This window comes from Vanellus vanellus (genome assembly GCF_965231255.1).
Source record: "Vanellus vanellus genome assembly, chromosome: 1".
Classification (NCBI taxonomy): domain Eukaryota; kingdom Metazoa; phylum Chordata; class Aves; order Charadriiformes; family Charadriidae; genus Vanellus; species Vanellus vanellus.
Genome location: NC_138905.1, coordinates 211,638,301 through 211,656,560, shown reverse-complemented (window position 1 = coordinate 211,656,560; position 18,260 = coordinate 211,638,301). Strand labels below are relative to the sequence as shown.

At 41.9% G+C, this 18,260-nt stretch overlaps 1 protein-coding gene across 4 annotated transcripts in view; it reads left to right on the top strand.

The window, feature by feature from the left end:
* Positions 1-18,260, top strand: part of FAT3 (FAT atypical cadherin 3) — a gene marked incomplete at both ends in the record, with an annotated part of 338,041 nt that overhangs the window by 269,462 nt on the left and 50,319 nt on the right. For all 4 annotated transcript variants that reach the window (XM_082485358.1, XM_082485356.1, XM_082485357.1 and 1 more), the window contains 2 exons: positions 1,487-1,720; positions 15,891-16,280. In XM_082485358.1, the coding sequence (XP_082341484.1) occupies positions 1,487-1,720; positions 15,891-16,280 (624 nt within the window). The remainder of the gene's footprint in view (positions 1-1,486; positions 1,721-15,890; positions 16,281-18,260) is intronic.

Genomic DNA, 18,260 nt, shown 5'->3' with positions numbered 1-18,260 from the left:
ACCCTCTGGATGTAACCATCCACACAATCCCTCATCCACCAAACAGTCCAGGCATCAAATCCATATCTCCCCAATTTAGAGAGAAAGATGTTGTGGGGGACAATGTCAAAGGCCTTACAGAAGTGCAGATAGGCGTAACTCTTCCCTTGTCCACTGATGTAGTCGCTCCATCATAGAAGGCCACTAGGTTTGTCAGGCGGGACTTGCCCCTGGTGAAACCATGCTGGCCGTCTCAGATAACCTCCCTGTCCAACATGTGCCTGTCCTGGCACATGTTTTGTCCTATACTTTTGGTACAGAAGAGGGGAAGATGCCAACAGGGTCGTCTTTGACATCTGGACTTCACTTCTTCCACCTTGGTCTGGATATATTGGTATTTAGACCCTGTAAAAAAGACAATCCTTTTATACACAGATTTTTGGGGAGAAAGGATATCAGCAATGAATTTGAGGTCATAGTGGAATGCTACAAAGGTCTTGTACATTTGGCAGTTGTTCTGGAAAAAGATACTGATCTCTGCTAAGTTCTAGATTTTATGGTTGTTACGGAGTAAAGTTAAATAAAACCATTTTCCCATGAATAAAAATCCCACCCCTCTGTTATTCTCTGGAATTTGGTTTCCATAATGGTAGACTAAGTCCTTCCCTCTGCGTCCTCCGCCGGACTAGCAGGAGGCAGCACCCGTTATTGCCATAGCATTACTGACAGAAGAAGAGGTGTTTGGAGATCTATACAGTGTGTGAAAGGGGAAGTATTGACCTCTTCAAGAATAAATTTTGTATTTAACTGCAGATTACACCCTTTACAAAATTAACCCAAACCTTATCTTCCAACTCGTAGTGGCTATTTGCTGATGTGGCAATGTTTGGCAGCTCTTTATCTGTGCAGTGGAAAATGGATCATCAGTAGAGCTCTCACAGTCTGAATAAGATGACTTTTCGTTGCTGTTAATGTTTGTTGTGATACCCATCTCTATATGAGAATAAGAAGTTTATTTCAAACGAGATGCCAGAGGGATCTACAAGAATTCAGAGCTGGCTGGAGATTGCTTTGTGGGGAGAAGAGGGGGATGTTGATGTTATTTTTGAACAGTAGCCATTAGAAAACTTTAGAGTTCATTATGGCTACTGTCATCAGATTCAGAATGTGTTTCTGTGTCTAGGAGTCTATAAATCTTGAGAGTACCAGAAAGACAGACTTGGAAAAACACAGTGGTGTTCATATGACTGAAGTTGTAGGCTGTTGAAGGCCACCATGAGTGGCTTGTCCTCCCTGCACTCATATTGGAGGCTCACTTTGTTGGACAAAGAGCAGTGAGAAGTGATGCTGCTGTGAGTTTTTAATCCAATCATTGGAGTAAGCAAGGTTGATTTTTTTTTCTCTTTCCTGTTCCTGTGAAATACATGTTTTTGAGATACTCACACTATCTAGAATTGGTGATGTCGCTACAGGAGTAATGATGGCTGCCGCTTTTAATCAATTTTAGGTGAGCTGAAATCCTTGGCCCCTCTTGACCGAGAGAAAATCCCTGCGTACAACTTGGTTGCCCGAGCTACCGATGGTGGTGGCAGGTTTTGCCAATCAGAAATCCATCTCATTTTAGAAGACGTTAATGATAATCCACCAGTGTTTTCCTCTGATCACTACACTGCATGCGTCTACGAGAATACAGCCACTAAAGCTCTGTTAACAAGAGTCCAAGCCACTGATCCTGATGTCGGTAAGTGAGTAACGCTACAAACAATAATTAATGTTCAGGAAAACTCTGTGGGTTGGTGGAATTGCAATACAGATTAGTTTTTCTGTTCCTCATTCTTCCCTCCTTTTGCTTCTGCCTCCTCCTCATTTTTCTCTCTTCCGTTTTGATGCTCGTGGCTGAGCTTGACATAATGGTATTACAAACAGAAAAGCATGGCTGCAGCCACAGAAGCATGTAGTCTTTCATTCTCTTGATCGGTGACAGCTATGTTTAGGGGTAAATGATCCTTTTGGGGGTAAATTCCAACTGTCTTCCTCCAGTGGTCTTACCTCTTTTCTTGAGCCGTGATTTTGAATACCCCTGCCTCTATTTATGCAAATAACATCGTTACGTGCCATAGGGACCTATACCTGATTAATCACAGCTTTTCTAGGGTTTTATACTACTATAACTCCCATTTGTTCCAGCTGGTTACTGTAGCATAAAACTATTGTTGGAGACTGTGAATGTACATTATAAATGTTCTGGTTATTTAACTGTGCATTCTTTTAAAGTGTAATAGTTTATTATATGAGGACCTTAACCTTGAAATCTGGGTCCAATTATAAATATTTAAAGAGGTTTTTTTGCATAACACAGTGGTAAAACCTACTGAGTATCAGATTTTTTTTTTAGCTTATTCACTTCAGTTGTAATAAATAAATCCCATAGTTTATTTTCACTTCCTGTGGTTTTGGAGATGTTTTGTAAAAACTGTGGCCTGAGTAGCTTCACATAAAAAGCAGACCTTTCATTGAGTGAAAGTATTTCATGTTAAAATCTTTTTTTTTTTTTGAAGTACAGTGCATGCTGGAAGTCTTAGTTGTTACTAAGGCTGATAATGTAAATATACAGGAATCAATAAAGGAGCAGTAAGCATTCATTAATGTGTCTATGAAGAGCTGCATTATATGCTTTAGTTGAAAAATCACATTAAAATTATGATACTGTCCTGCAGTGAAAAGCCAATTACTGGTAGTAAAGTACTGAATAGTCTGAAGACCCAGTGTTGTTGTTTTCCACTGTTGTCTTAATTACTGTTTTTCTCATAAGTGAGATGAAATTCAAGGAGAGAGGGGAGACAAAGAATTAGAATAAAAAGTTGTCAATAAATGTTCTTGGTGGCACCAACTTTAAATAATAAGATGGTTACCAATGAAAAAAAACATGAGCTAATTGCTACGTCTTCCTTCTGAAACTAGATAAGTTAAAGGGAGGGATGCATGTGATGAATTAGAAGGGGCTGTGTACTTCCTTAATAATTAGATCTGAAAATCAAAAAAGACACTGTATCATACAAAAGTGGCTCTGGACTCTAAAATTGGATTTTATATTAATTTTATTTTAATTTTTATAATAATTAATGCTCTATTAGTCCCTACTAAAATCACTCATTCCATAAAGAATGAGTTCAGGTAGTGTAATGTTCCCAGCACAAAGAAAAAACGTGTTACTGGTATTCCTGATAGGCTATCCCTATAGGGTTTTGTGGAGCATTATCCAGAAAACATTACTGGAGCCAGTAATCATCATACAAATAAATTTTTACCAATCAGGAACCATCTTACGATCAGTCTTAGAATGTGCTACTTCTGCTTTGGGCTTTAAAGAGCCGTGTACTGTAAGGATATGCGTATCAGTATAGAGGCCATTGAAAGAAAACTTGAGAGAAGTCAATTTGTGGTCAGCAACTAAACACAATTTAACATAAAACTGAAAATATTGCGGCCAGACACTATTGGATAATTAAGACGATTTCCAGTTAATAGGAAAATAATGTTATATATGCCTTGTGCCTTTGATATCTCTTAACATTCCTAAGCTCATAATATCCTGGGAGATTTCAGGACCGGAACATAAATTGTTGTTTAATATATTTGTAATTTGGATACATGTTTAGAAACTAGCTGTACCAGCTGGACACACTGAAGGAGAGATGTGATTTTTCTTCACAGTATTCAACAGAAAGAAATGGCTTTAGCTATCACGCATTTAACTCTAGTAGCAGGCAAGTTCATTTTACATAACCTCTCCATGTAGCTAGGTGTCTTAAATCAAAAGATTGCTTGAAAAAAAGAGTATAAATACATACCTTTGTTAAAACACATTAGTAACTTTAACATAAACCAATTCTTTTTCCTATTCTGCTTCCATTGGAAATTCTTAAAATTTCCACAAGATAGTATTTCCTACTAACCATCATATGGTTCGGAAATGTGCAAACTAAGAAACAAAAGAGAAATGCTGGGTTTAAAGATTTTTAGAGAAGTTCACAGAGAGCAGTGGATTTTCCACCTCCCACAGTTTTCGAATCAAAGTGCCAAATTATTCAGTTCAAATTAAGGCACAAGAAGAGTTGGCGTGAATGTTGAGTTGTAATTATCTGAGCAAACCCATCAGACAACTACAGTATGAGCTCCTTTCAAATGAATTAGGGTCAGGCTAGAGCAGCAACACAGAGAAAACCTACATGGGAATTTGTGGCAAGCATGATGTTAAAAAATTGATAAACATTAAAATAAACCTGGAGCCCAAATTGCTACCTGAGCTGCAGGTGCATACTCGTTTCCAGGGCTGCTCATGTTTTCTGCATGCATCCAGTGTTGCAGCCTGGCTTGCAGAATACAAGAATGAAAGACAACGTGGTCCAAGCTCAGCAGTGCTTTAAGCAATGTTTAAGTCCTGCCTCAATTCCAGCTGCTTTGCCTTGCGAATGACCTCCACGCTCAGGCCCGTTTCCGTGCTGATTGATGGTGCAGCCTACAGAAGGCAGAAGCACTTATGGTGCTAAATATGAACAGTGCATCATCTGTCCTTCTGCAGTCCTCGTCATCACCGGTGGGGCACTGGCAGTTCCCCACCACCCACATTTGTAGTCAGTTTAGTCATTTCACTGACCTATTGATTTTTCTCTGGGTTTATGATAAAAACGGGGTTTGAATTTCATTCAGAATGGGAATGACCTTGTCAGCCAGCCCTGTCTTGCCTGACACCACTGCCTTCCAGGCTCTGCTTTACCCCGCAGCCAAACCCAAGGCTCATACCTGCTGGTGGAGGTCCTTCCCCATTCCCTACACAACCAACCAGTATATATGGACTGGGTTGTCTTGGAGCCAGCACCTTGTATTGCATGCAGCCAATGTGCAGGACAACAAAGGCATGTACACAGATTAAAAATCGACAGGAGTGGCCTTTATTTGGTTGCAAATTGCTCCCTGCAGTGCACGGACCTCCCTCCTCTGTCTTCAGCTGTCCCTCTCCCCCGTGCCCCATCTCCAGCCCCAGGGCCCATACAAGTACATTGCACAGGAGGGGTGGTGGCACGCAGCCTGCGAGGAGCCAGCTGGTGCCCAGGTTGTGGTCTGGTTAGCCAAATCTAGGGGTTTCTCAGAAACACAATTCAGACTGATCCAGTGGTCCATTGAACAGCAGTCACACCTCAAACAGCAAAGGTCCACACCAGCTCGCTTGCCCAGCCAGGCAGGCCTCCTTTGCCAGCTGCCCTACTCCTTGACATGGTTTTGTCCATGCCTTGTATTTGTCTCAGATCACAGTCCACTTCCCAGCAGGGATGACCCTGTGTTCCCCTGCCCCATTTTTGTAGCATGTGCGAATAGCAAATGAGTCAGGAAGGGCCCTCGCTGTGGGCTGAAGGTAAGGACCACAGGGTTGTGCATGGTGGCAAGTCAGAGGTGAAGCACTTTGGTCAGACCTTGCTAGAAACAATGTCTCCTGGCCTTGTGGAAGGTTATCTTGTCCAACCACCCTGCTCAAGCAGGGACACCTACAGCAGGTTGTCTAGGACTGTGTCCAAATGGCTTTTGGATAACTCCAAGGATGGAGATATTCCCTGAGTTCTGGGCAGCGTGGGCACCCCAGTGGCCCTCTGGGAATAACCAGAGACCTGCACTGTGGATCCAGACAAAGGCATAACATCCTCACCATGACCTGGCAGAGCAGTGCCAACAGGCAGCAAACCCACACTGATGCCCTCTCTGACTGCCAGTTCTGCCCAAGCTGGAGATAATTCAAAGAAGAAGGATCAATGGCAGATGAGATTTTGCAGAAAGTGTAGTTTGAGAAAATATTTTCCCATATCTAATAGCACATTTAATAGGATTCGGTAATGCAACCTAAAAAAATAATAAGCAGTGTGCTACTTTTTTCAAAGCATTTTCTCAGATTTGTGCATAGGAGTCCTGGAGTTGCAGATGTGCTCCAGCTTCTGCAGGGCTCGTAGCCTCACAGCAGAATATAGAACACTGAGGTTTATTTGTCAGTTCCAAAAAAACCATCCAACTTCTTTGGTGGTGGAGGGATTTGAACGATGACCCTGGTTTTCTGTTCTTTGTTCTCTGTATTTGAAGCTTTGGTACTTAGGTGGGTGTGAAGCAAAAAATGGGCGTTTAAAGCTTAATTCAGGGAGCCAGGATAAGACTTCAGGCTCTCCCACAGATGAGTTTATACGGCCAGGTTATACAGGTCAAGTGAGGTTGAATTTGGTCGTGTTTTTTAGAGTTGTATGGTTAAATATTATTTGGACCAAGATTTATGGAAAGGATTCTGTAGTCATCTAATTAGTGCATTTGTGTTTAATGTGGAGAGTTTAAGTCAATCAAGCCTCTAATCAGTCTGGTTCTTGGTGTGGGGAACTAATTATGCACCTCTTCAACAAAATGGAAGAGCTGCAGCAGAAGAGACTCTGCTCTTCTGGGGAAACTATTTGACCTTCTCACTAGGAGACATCTGCTCCCTAACCCCAACCTTCTCCACCAAGAATTACAGGGAAGCAAACTGTGGCCCGTTATTGGCCTGGTGAGCAGCTGGGGAACCTGATGAACTGGGGGAAGAAGTGCCATTTTCTTTCAGCTTCTGGTGCAAAGTTTTATATTGGATTTCAAAGAAATCTATGATAAAACTGATACTTCCCGGCAAGGTTTAGTCTCGGTGAGTTTTGATGTTTCAATAAAGACTTAGTTTGTCCAAAAAAAAATCCCAAACCTCTTACCATGGGCACTCATAAGGCAGATGCATAGGAAATAAGAAATATCTTTTCCAGGGAAGATACATATCTGCTCCTTTGGGTTTCAATCAGTCCAGTCTGGAGTGTATCTACCAGGAGGGTGGTGAAGCAAGCATATTATATTTTCTTTTTCTTCTTGTCCTCTCCTTGAGTCAATGAGAAAAATGAAAAAAACATTGAAACAATAAAAATGAAATATCTATCAGAAATAACGACTGAGGAACATAGGTAGTTCTCTGGAGCTTATCACTTGTTTGTAGAAAGTGGCATTGAAGTGCTGGTGAGCACAGCACAGAAAAGAAACACTCCATTAGGTTATTCTGTGGGTCACCGCTTTTTAAGAACACGTGCATGGAAGTAATGAGTAAAGACTTCAACCTTATCAATAGTAGACTTTACTCTTGAAGGAATTAGGGCAACTGAGCCTGTTGGACACACAGCTTGGCCACACAGCTGGGCTTGGAGAAGCGTAAAGTGCTGCCAGGAGAGATTGCAGAAGGGTCAGAGAGGAGAGCAAGACCGTCGCAACTTGATTAAAGAGCAGTTCTCTGAATTATGTATAATGGCAAGTAACAAAAAAATAAAAACGTTGAAGTAGATATTGATTTTGACATTCGCTGGTAAAGCCAGTATACAGCAATCCTCTAATTTGCACGTTTGTTTATGTTGGGTGGGTCCCTTAAAATAGATCTAGAAACTTTTGAGGCATTCAGGATCTGAAAAAGAAGACAACAAGATTTGAAAGAGGAATAACAGAGATAACAGGACAGAAGATTTGCTAAAACCCAACAACTAATAGGTAGCTAACTTTGGCAGCGAAGCCAGCACTAGCTAGATGATATTTCTGCATATTGTCTGTTTGTAAAATAAATATAACCATACTTTCCAGAGGATAGCTCATTCTCTTCAAAACATACATAGAGCTTCCAATATCTTTATCCACATCTTTGCCTCACTGAATTTTAAAACAGTCCAGGGGTTAGTGCACTAGTGCAGGATCTGGAAGACCTGATTATTCATTCCTTTTTCTGCAGCTGTTCAAAACAACATTGCATAAGTAAGGGGGTGTAGTTGAAGTAGGGGATCCTTTCCACTGTCACTGCAGCTGTTTTGAAAAAGGGTTCAGGAATCAGCCAGAGTAAAAAAAAAAAAAAAAAAAAAAACATAAATAAAAATGGCATGAGCGAGCATTGCTCTGTAGCCTTGGGGGTGACTGGGTTCTGGGCTCTGTTCCCCAGGGCTGATTCAATGAAAAGTAATAGGCTATTGCAATATGCTTTTGTACTCCTCCTTCCTGGAAAGGTGTCCTTACCATTACACTTTTGTTCCATAAGAAGAATGGGAGGGCAATGCCCCACATCCCCCAGCGGGCTGGCCAGTCCTGAGGACACCTACAGGTCCAAGTTCAGGAGGAAACCTCGCTTTTGCCTTCTTAATAAAGGCAGAGGAGTTCTAGGAACGCAGAGGTACAGCGCACTGGGCCCCTTAAAAATTGCCAATAAAAAATAATAGTCAGGCTCTGTGGAGTTTAGATTTACCTGGTGTTAGGAGGTAAACAAAGAAGATGTTTGGGGATTATGATAGAAAGCTTAGGTTTCTGCCTGAACAAGCCCTACTTCATACTGCTTCTCTTGCTTCCCATGCCTCGGCACTCGGGAGAGCCCGTCCTGTCAGTCTACATGACCCTGTTGTTGAACCTTTCAAAGGGCCAGACTGTTCAAGCTGCAGATAGGTAAGCAGGGGAACTTAATCACCCAACTTGCACTAAAATAATGAGGATATGTGTATCAAGATTACGAAGAGCTGCTTTGTGTTCAGCAAGCAGAACCCATCAAACCAATCTCATTTCCTTCTGCAGCATGCAAAGAGGTTATGTAGAAAGAGATATTATGGGTGGTATGGCTTAGGTTTAGTGAGGTTTTTGACACAGTTCTGCATGATATTTTTATAAGCAAGCTAGAGAAACATGGTCTACATGAAACTGTCATCAGGTGAGTTTGTAGTGACTGTTAGACTGGAGGGATAAGTTAAGAAAGGTACTGGGTGCAGCATTGCTCTTATTTTCATTCCTGAATGCGTAAGTAGGCATAGGCTCTGTATTGCTGGGTGTCAGAAAGCAGAATGGGGCTGCAGTACCCTGGGTAGTGTCAAAGTCGTAGTTGTGGGATTTAACAGTTGGAAAAGCAGTATGGAAAAGTACAACGCAAGTCATCAAAATAAATGTGAAATCCCGTGTTTCGGTAAGAATAACCAAGTGCACCAGTGTTGTCTGGGTAATGACTGACTGGGCAGCAGAACTGCAGAGAAGCAGCTGTATGAAGGCTGAGTGTATGTTTACACTTTCATACTGCTGTGAAAAGGCAAATAGTTTAATGAGATGGGTAAACAAGAGTAATGCTGGAAAACAGTAGTTCTTTCTATTTACTTGGCATTGGCAAATCCTGGCCTGAAAGGCTGTGTTGGGTTTCGGGTACAGCACTTCCAGGAAGATGTGGGCTACCTGGAGATTTACAAGAAAGATCACAGGTCTGGAAAATGCGTGCTACCAGGAAATATTAAAACAGCTGAAAAGGGAATGCCAGGGGAAAGAGGGCTGAGATGATAAAGTATAACAGTCTTCAGATATCAGACAAGTAGCTCTGAGGAAGGAAGTCAACCTTTGTTCTTTCTTTCCCCCCTCATCTTTTATTATTTTTATTCAATCTTAGCAATAAGTCAGAACAAGATTTTTAGTTGTAAGAAAAGTGAGGCACTGGGTTGTGTTATCTAAGGAGGTTATGCAAGTTCACGATCAAAGGATGGGCCTGTGTTTGGGGATAAATTGCATCCATCCTTTCTTTATGCAGAGATCAATTAGATGACCTCACAAGATTCCTGCTCTCTATACTCTGTCATTTCTATTAATTTCTTTAGGTTTTGCGATTTCCAAGACATTGTTAACAACATGGAGGCAAAGAACTAGACAAGGAGACTTGTATCTCTTGGATTATGTTGACTGAATAAGCCCTGTATTTAAACTGGATCACTGAAACATATATATGTATGTTGAAACATATATATGTATGTGTGTGTCTGTATATATATATATATGCATACATGCTTACTTTTTTTATATATATATATTTCTCTACATGTGCATTCCATTGCTTCAGGCTCTATTGCCCAGTGCTGTCAGCTGCAGTGTGTCACCCTAAATCAGGTGTATCCAAAATGGTCTCCCCCACTTCATAAAAATAGTCGAACTTATGCCTGATCAGCACGAGGGAGTGAATCACTCAGGAGCACTGATGGAAAAGAGTATTCATGTAAAGTCATGTAAGCCTGTACTATGGGCTGTATAAATCTCTGCTAGAAAAGAGAGGGAGGGTGAGCCAACCATCCAGATCTCATCTTCTCACCCAAAAAAGACAACACCCAACTCAGCTGAAACAAAAAGCAGGGTTTCAGACACCTGTGGAAGGTATCATACCAGTAAAAGTTTATGCCTGCCATTTCTGTCCAATATTTCCCTTCAGTAAGGGGTTGGTTATCTCCATCTCTGTCCTCTGTGGCCCTGCTTTCATCCCGTGGCACCGTGACTCCACTGGAGCACTGATATGAGCCTTGGGGGTTAAGGCTATCGTTTCGCCACAGAAAAGGGACAAAGCAATGAACGCCTGCATTGGTAACCGTGTTATGGATTGAACTTGGCCAGCTTTTCTGCTTAAGTTGTAAAAATCACTTGAAATATCTTTCCCTATGGGGCTATATATTCTTCTGCAGTTCAACAAGGTACTTCTGGCAAGATTTTTCACTTTCATCTCAAAATGATGGAGTAGCATATTATAAAATCTGGTTTAGTATTCGTCTTTTGTCTAGTTTGCTGTTAATGAAGTTGTGGATTTTTAACTTACAGTAATTGGTGTGGTTATCATTTGGGTAATCAGGAAAGGCCACAGGAACATGGCCAGTGTTAATAGTCACACCATGAAAGACAGAGGCAAGAGGAACCACAATAATCAGATACCATGCTTGCAAATGACTGCTGAATTGATAAATAACTTTTTTTTACAGTTCTCTTTCTGGGCAGCTTTCTGTTTTACTTCTTGTTTGTTTATTTTTAATGCTTGCTATTATTTTTCTTTCCATAAGTTGTTAAAATTAAAATGAGCAGATGACAAAGTTAAGCATCATTTTCCATTGATAGAAAAGAACAAGTAGGCTAGCTATACTTAGGGAGACACATTAAATAATGAGTTCAGGATGACAGATGAAAACACAAAGGAGAAACACACTATGTATGGTCTTTAATACATGTAAATTTTAGTTTGTGTGTGATGCCCACTGCAGCAACTCACTGTCATATGGGGATTGCACCTGTTGTGTTAATGCTCAGCCTTTTAATTGGTGTCGGCGTGGATCAAACCGTGTTGTAACTCCACCATTTTCAATTGAGCTGAACCTCAAGTACTGTGTTCAGTTTTGGGCCCCTCACTACAGCAGGGACATTGAGGTGCTGGAGTGTGTCAAGAGAAGGGCAACGGAGCTGGTGAAGGGTCTGGAGCACAAGTCTTATGAGGAGCAGCTGAGGGAACTGGGGTTGTTTAGCCTGGAGAAAAGGGGGCTGAGGGGAGACCTTATCACTCTCTACAACTACCTGAAAGGAGTTTGTAGAGAGGTGTGGGCTGACCTCTTCTCCCTGGTGACAAGTGATAGGATGAGAGGAAACAGCCTCAAGTTACGCCAGGGGAGGTTTAGGTTGGATATTAGGAAAAAATTCTTCACCTAAAGGGTTATCAAACATTGGAACAGGCTGTCCAGGGTGGTGCTGAGGAACATGGTTTAGTGGTGGTTATGGCAGGGTTAGGTTAACAGTTGGACTCAGTGATCTTAAAGGTCCTTTCCAACCAAAATGATTCTATGACTCTATGAGTTAGACAAAGAGGAATTTGATACTCCTGAATTACAAAGAGAGGTTGTTTTATTTCCCTGGTGCTATTTAAAGTAGTAATGACATAGAAGATGTCATTGTGTGACATTCAGTGCATGCCCCTTTGTTTTAGTACAGAAGAAAACAAGAAAAAAAAACCCTTTTTGAAGGATGACATTTGAGGTACTAAATGGCTGAATGTTGTACAAGCTCTTCACACCAGAGATTTGGCAAAGGGCAATATTCTATTGCATGCTAATACAAGTCCAAATAGAAAATGTGCTTGCTTATTCCTTTATTTAAAAAATGTACTGCAATCCTCTTATAGCAATAGTAATTCCTGCAAAGCTTCCCATGTTCAAATAGCTTATGTTTGTGATTGGCACCTTAGAAATCTGAGAAGTTTAAGTGGGTAAGTGAATAGACACAACGCAGTTTGCAAATATTAATCCCCCAACAGCTGTGGGCAAGCAGTGTGGGAGGATTGCTGTCTTTACCAGTGCAGGAGCCATGATGTTGGAGCAGTTGTTTCCTTTCCACAGAAAACATCTTTATGGTCACAGCAGAATCTACCATTGCCTCCACTGCAGGGATGCCAGTGACACACACTGGTGGATGCTTCTCTTTCCGCAGATGGTACCCCTGGACTAAAGCACTTTGTATTTCAGTAGAAATCATAGAATCATAGAATCATAGAATGGTTTAGGTTTAAAAGGACCTTGAAGATAATCGAGTTCCAACCCCCCTGCCAAAGACAGGGACACCTCCCACTAGACCAGGTTGCCCAAGGCCACGTCCAGCCTGGCCTTGAACACCTCCAGGGATGGGGCCTCAACAACATCTCTGGCCAACCTGTGCCAGTGCCTCACCACCCTCACAGTGAAAAATTTCTCCCTAATGTTTAATCTGAACCTGCCCTCTTCCAGTTTAAAGACATTCCCCCTCGTCTTATCACTACATGCCCTTTAGGTACTGGAAGGCCGCAATAAGGTCTCCCCAGAGCCTTCTCTTCTCCAGGCTGAACAGCCCCAACTCTTTCAGCCTCTCCTCATAGGAGAGGTGCTCCAGCCCTCGGATCATCCTCGTGCCTCTCCCCTCTGGACACGCTCCAGCAGGTCCATGTCCTTCTTCTGTTGGGGACTCCAGAGCTGGATGCAGTACTCCAAGTACTTCCTACTTCACCTTTGCCTCATGCCCGTTTTGTTTCCAGCCTTGGGTCAGGCAGCTGAGTGGAAACTGCTATCAATATAACACAACACTTTCTTCAAAGTGCTGTTTCTGCCACACCTTTTCATTGACTTCTTTTTCCTCCCAAGAAGCAAGTGTTAAACTCCAGCCCCACAATACACTGTGGGAGAAGGTTAGCAGGCAGCTGACATCTGTCCCTGTATTTCTTCTTCTATTGTGCCTCTGCATGCAGGCTGAAAGCCACCAAGGGTTGCTCTCTGTGAGTGTCCCAGCTCAGGTCCTCTGCCCTGATCTTCTGTTTCTCCTTGGATAAAATGGCATTTTCACCTGTAAGATCTTTTCCTCCAGGTCGCATGGGAAAAATAAGATGTTTTCATCATCAAACCAGACTGGTACAAGATATCGCACATGCTTGGAACTTCTATATTCCTCTTTTGTTTTCCAAGAAGGAAAATAAAAGCATTTGCCTTGAAGAACTCTCTCAATTTCTGCCTAAAAATCCCTTATATTAGAATTAGCTACCAGAAGACCATAATGTGTATCTGAACTGTCTCCATTGTAGGATCACTAGCAATCACTTATCAAAAAACATTATTCATATTTTGTTAATTAATGGACATCACCTTTAGGAAGCAGAACACAAGGAGAGTGGCCTGATTATATATCGATCAGATTGCAGTCACCAGAGTTATCACTTCTTGTATGTAAACTCACCCTACGTGGTGTCATATCCACCAAATTCTGTCTCTCCCGGCTCCCCCTTGCAAGATATTCTTGATGAAGTTTTGGGGTGTTTCAAGACACAAGTCATAGGTAGGGCATTTTTCTGGCTATTTATGCCTTTAAAGACCATGGCGTCTGAATCTTCTGTCTTGTGCCAAGGTATCCTATAGTGAGTATGAAATAGGGGTTTTGTGCCAGAGAAAAACCCAAACCAGACTAAGGCTGTCCTGCAGTCACAGACACATATGCGTGGAATGTGTATGTTAAGGTCCCTTCTTCAGAGAAGTATTTAATTCTATGTGGAAACTGGCAGATATCAAGAGACCCCAGTACAGAATACTAAATAGCTTTACAGTTAAAACTCATGTGTAGGTTGGGTGTTCAGCTACATGCTCTGAATCAGGCAAAATCCCCTTTTCCAGCATCCCCAGGGATCAGCTCTAATTACTAGCTCATTAATTGTTCTGGTCAGATCTGTCCCTCTTTGTAAGTGGAAGTTCGAGGAGGATTTCTAGCAGAAGGAGATCCTCCCCTGCTGGAAGTGTAGACACACCTCCAGCCATTCAGACCCTCAAAACCTTCCACTTTCCGGAGGGTTTTACTCCTTTATTCACTTTTGTCAGTTTGACTGATTGTCAGCTGATAGATCATTTGGATACAGATATACAGAGGCTGAGTGAAGAGATGAGCATGGTCTCCAGCAGGCTGTAAGGTATTCAGAGTTGAGGTATTTGAACACATGAAGGAGTCTCCGACTAGTTCACGGGCTGAGCTTGGTTCCTCATCTGTAGGACAGGAGCCACCTCCTCAGCTGCCTTGCCTGTTTTGCTGAAGGAGTGCCTCTCCGTGTTTTTCACATTTCTGATCCCATGCTGAATAGAGAGGTTCTGCTGTGATTATGTGTTGGTTTGTTGTTTTTTTTTTTAAAAAAAAAAGGTTCATTGCAGTACGGCCATTTAAACTTTTCCTTATTTTAAAGAAATTTGAACGTTTGAAATACACTCTGGTGTCTCAAGCACTGCATAAAAACTCTATTCCCTGAAGAGCCCAAACAGTAATTCCAAACGCTCTGCAAGCAGGGTCTGGGACTTTGTAGATGCTCTAGTTTTTATGTGCGTGTGATTGAAGAAAGAGTCTCCCAGCTCCCCCTTGTGTGGATGCTCTACTCCTGCTACATCAAGCAGAAAACAAATGTGATTTGGGCTGCTTTTGATCAGACATTTCTACAATGCTTTGCTGCTGGAAAGCAGAATAGTACTGTCACAAATTTTAAATTAACAAAATATGCCTAGAAGGGATTGGTAGCTCTTGTTTAAGCTCTGATTAATGTCAGGCTTGTAAAATCTGTTCTCCAACAGAAAGGGCAGCAAATGCTCGAGTGAGAGAGGTTAACAACAGAGACTCTCCGTTTTAGTGGATCTTTGTGTTTTAGTTACAATCTCTTAATGCAGCAGTCAGGACCAAATCACAAAATCAACCAGCATCAGGGGAGTTGAATTAGGTTGTATCTGTGTTCACTTTTAATTAGATTTGAAATGGCTATCCCACTGTAGTGCAGCAAGTAACCGAGTCAGTACCTTCCCCTCAGGCCTTATTACTGACAACAGCCTTAGCGCAGATCTGCATATTCAGCAGCCGGGTGGGTCGGTGTTATGTATTGGGAAATACAGGCAGGATTTGAAAAACACAGGATATCTTCTGTACAGCTATATTTTTGCTCTCTAATTGGGGGAGTGAGGGACTTCCCTTTCTGAAGTGTCCGGATTCTGGCAGGAGTTCTTTGATGCAGCTTTTGTCTAACAGGTATCATCTTATGATAATATTTTGCTGCTCAACAGTGGAATCAAGGCAGCACTGGTAGCAAGTACATTCTGTGCCACCTGATGTATTTTTATGGGTTTATTTTTCCCTTATGCACATTTCTATTCCTTCAAGATGTGCTCGGAGACATTTCCAATTTCAGCATTCTGCCTGTCTCATCTAATTCAATTGTAAGCTTTTCTGGGCAAGGACCATATCTGGATTCTGCTTTCAAGTTTCATTACACAGCAGTTCTGCAAAGTGATCTTTTAAAAAAGTATCACGATGAGGGAAGGGACTTAACTTATCCATGGGGATTTGACACGTGAGAAGAGCATGTCCTGATCTCCCAGTACTGTACCCGCCGGTGCTCCTACCTCCCTGTGCTCCACCCCCGTTGGAAATGATGGGTGTGGCAACAGCTTTTGTTTAGGGTTTCTGTTAGATGGGAAGAGCTTGTGGGGTTTTCTTATTTCACTTTATCATTTTCACATCTGCTTCTCTTTCAGGTGTGAACAGAAAAGTTACCTATTCCCTGGCAGACTCTGCTGATGGTTACTTCTCAGTTGACCGGTCATCAGGAATCATTATTTTGGAGCACCCACTTGATAGAGAGCTTCAGTCTTCCTATAACATCAGTGTAAAGGCCTCAGATCAGAGCATTGTGCTGACCTTGTCCTCGTTTGCCACCGTTACCATTACAGTGCTAGATATTAATGACAACCCCCCTGTGTTTGAAAGAAGAGATTACCTTGTTACAGTACCCGAAGACACCTCACCTGGCACTGAAGTCCTTTCTGTTTTTGCTACAAGCCAAGATATCGGCACTAATGCTGAGATTGCCTATCTCATCAGATCAGGGAATGAGAAAGGGAAGTTCAGGATTAACTCAAAAACAGGTTTGTAAAGTGGCTCTTACTTGTAATGCAAAATGAAAGGGTCAGAAAACTGTGAATGCTTTAGGGAAAGCTCTTGGACCAAAAAAAATTTCAAGGACGGAGACTCAGAGCTTGTCAATGTGGAATTAGTTGCACAGTTAAAAGCCAATTTTAGGCTGGAGAGTGATGTAAATTACGGTCACACTCAGCTGCCCCAGCTCGAGTGGAGAATACTTTTTTCCATTAGTGTGTCTGTTGAAGTCAATGTAGATGTGACAACCCATTAGCCAAACTGTGCAACTCTTACAGTTATAAATACTCGCAATGTTTACCTGCTTACCAGCTGAGTACAGCCTCACAGCCTGGACCTTAGCAAGCATCAGACGGTGCTAGCGGGACCAAAGAGCTGCCAGTCCCAACATGTCAGGCGGTGACTGCCATTTACACAACTGTATTTATCCCCACTGACTTCAGTTGCTCCTGATTTGTCTTGTCTGACAGTTGACTTCGGCCGTGGTTTGGGGGGTTTGGGGGTTATACGTCACAAGTTTTAAAAACATACTGCTGCTTCTCTTTAACAAATACTGAGAAAAGCTGCCTTACTTGGTCCAAATGGCTCATTTTCTTTGAACTTCCTTAGTGGGATATAGTCTTTATCCTTATTGAGGTTTTAATCCATCAACAGACAGTAAGCTATGATTCTCCTGTGCTTCGTGTAGTTGATCCCCTTATTCTCATAAGTCAGGAGGACCAGTACAAATCTGCCACCAGAGCTTCAGAACAAAGCAATCTTGATTTTGAAAGCTGAAGGTAACACTGGTTTGAGTGCAGCTGTAATAACCAGTAACCTGGAAAATCTCAAAATGATGCATTGTGTCATTTATATTACTGTGTGCAAAAATCTCTCTCCACTCTGCGGAGGCCACTGCCTTACATGTAAGGGACTTCACATAATTGCGTGTTGTCTGTTATCTTCATAATGTTGATTAGTGCTAACAAAATTTAAACATAAATACGCCTAGACAGCGATACTTAACTTCACATTTGACAATGAAGCCAAGGAGATAAATCAATAAAAATCCATAATGAAGCTTAATCACACAGGGAAAAAAAAAAACAACACTATTTATTATTCATTTATGTGTGACAGCTCCATTATTATCGGTTTAGAGGCAGGAGCTCAGTTTCCAGCCAGACGGGTGCTGATGTAGCATGCCTGATCAGGGCTTGAAAAATAATGCCCTTCACACCATTTATCAGTGGGAACTCTCCGCTGGCCACTTGGAAGCTTCTCCTCAGGGCTCCTGCTTCCAGCAAGTCATGCTGAAAGGTAGGATTCATTTGGAGAGAGCCCAGACGAGATTAAGAGGAATGATCTGAGGTCTATAAAACGTGACTTACCAGGAAAGACTGAAGGAATTGAGGCTATTTAAGCTAGAAAAGAGAAGACATGCTGTTAGTATTCAAGCTTGTAAAAAGTACCTACGAAGAGGAGGGGAATAAACCGTTCATGCCCACTCATGAGAAAAGAAGTTGTGAATGGGCTTCAATTGCATTTGGATTATTTCGGTTAAATGATAGGAAGAAATTATTAACTGTAATGATTATTAAGTACTCGAATACATTTCCTAAGAAGGTTAGGAAACTGATGGTTTTGGAGGTTTATAAGTACATTAAGGATGAGTACCTTCAAGAATTATTAGGTTTAGCTGGCCTGTGTTGGGCAGCAGTTGGACTAACTAACCTTTAAGCCCCATACCTCCCTGCTCCTGATGGATCTATACTGAAAAGGAATTAGCTTGCCATGGTTAATGGTTTGCTTTTAAGTCCTTCCTGCCATGCCCAGTATTGCCTTCTCCAAGGTGTCACTAGCAATCTGCGCACAACCCACTCCCCCCTTCTTGTTAAGATTATAGGTATGTGGGAAACACGTGGAGGGCGTGCATAAAAATCATTTCTCTCCTCGAGGGAGTCTGGGGGCACAGAGTGAGTCAAGTTACA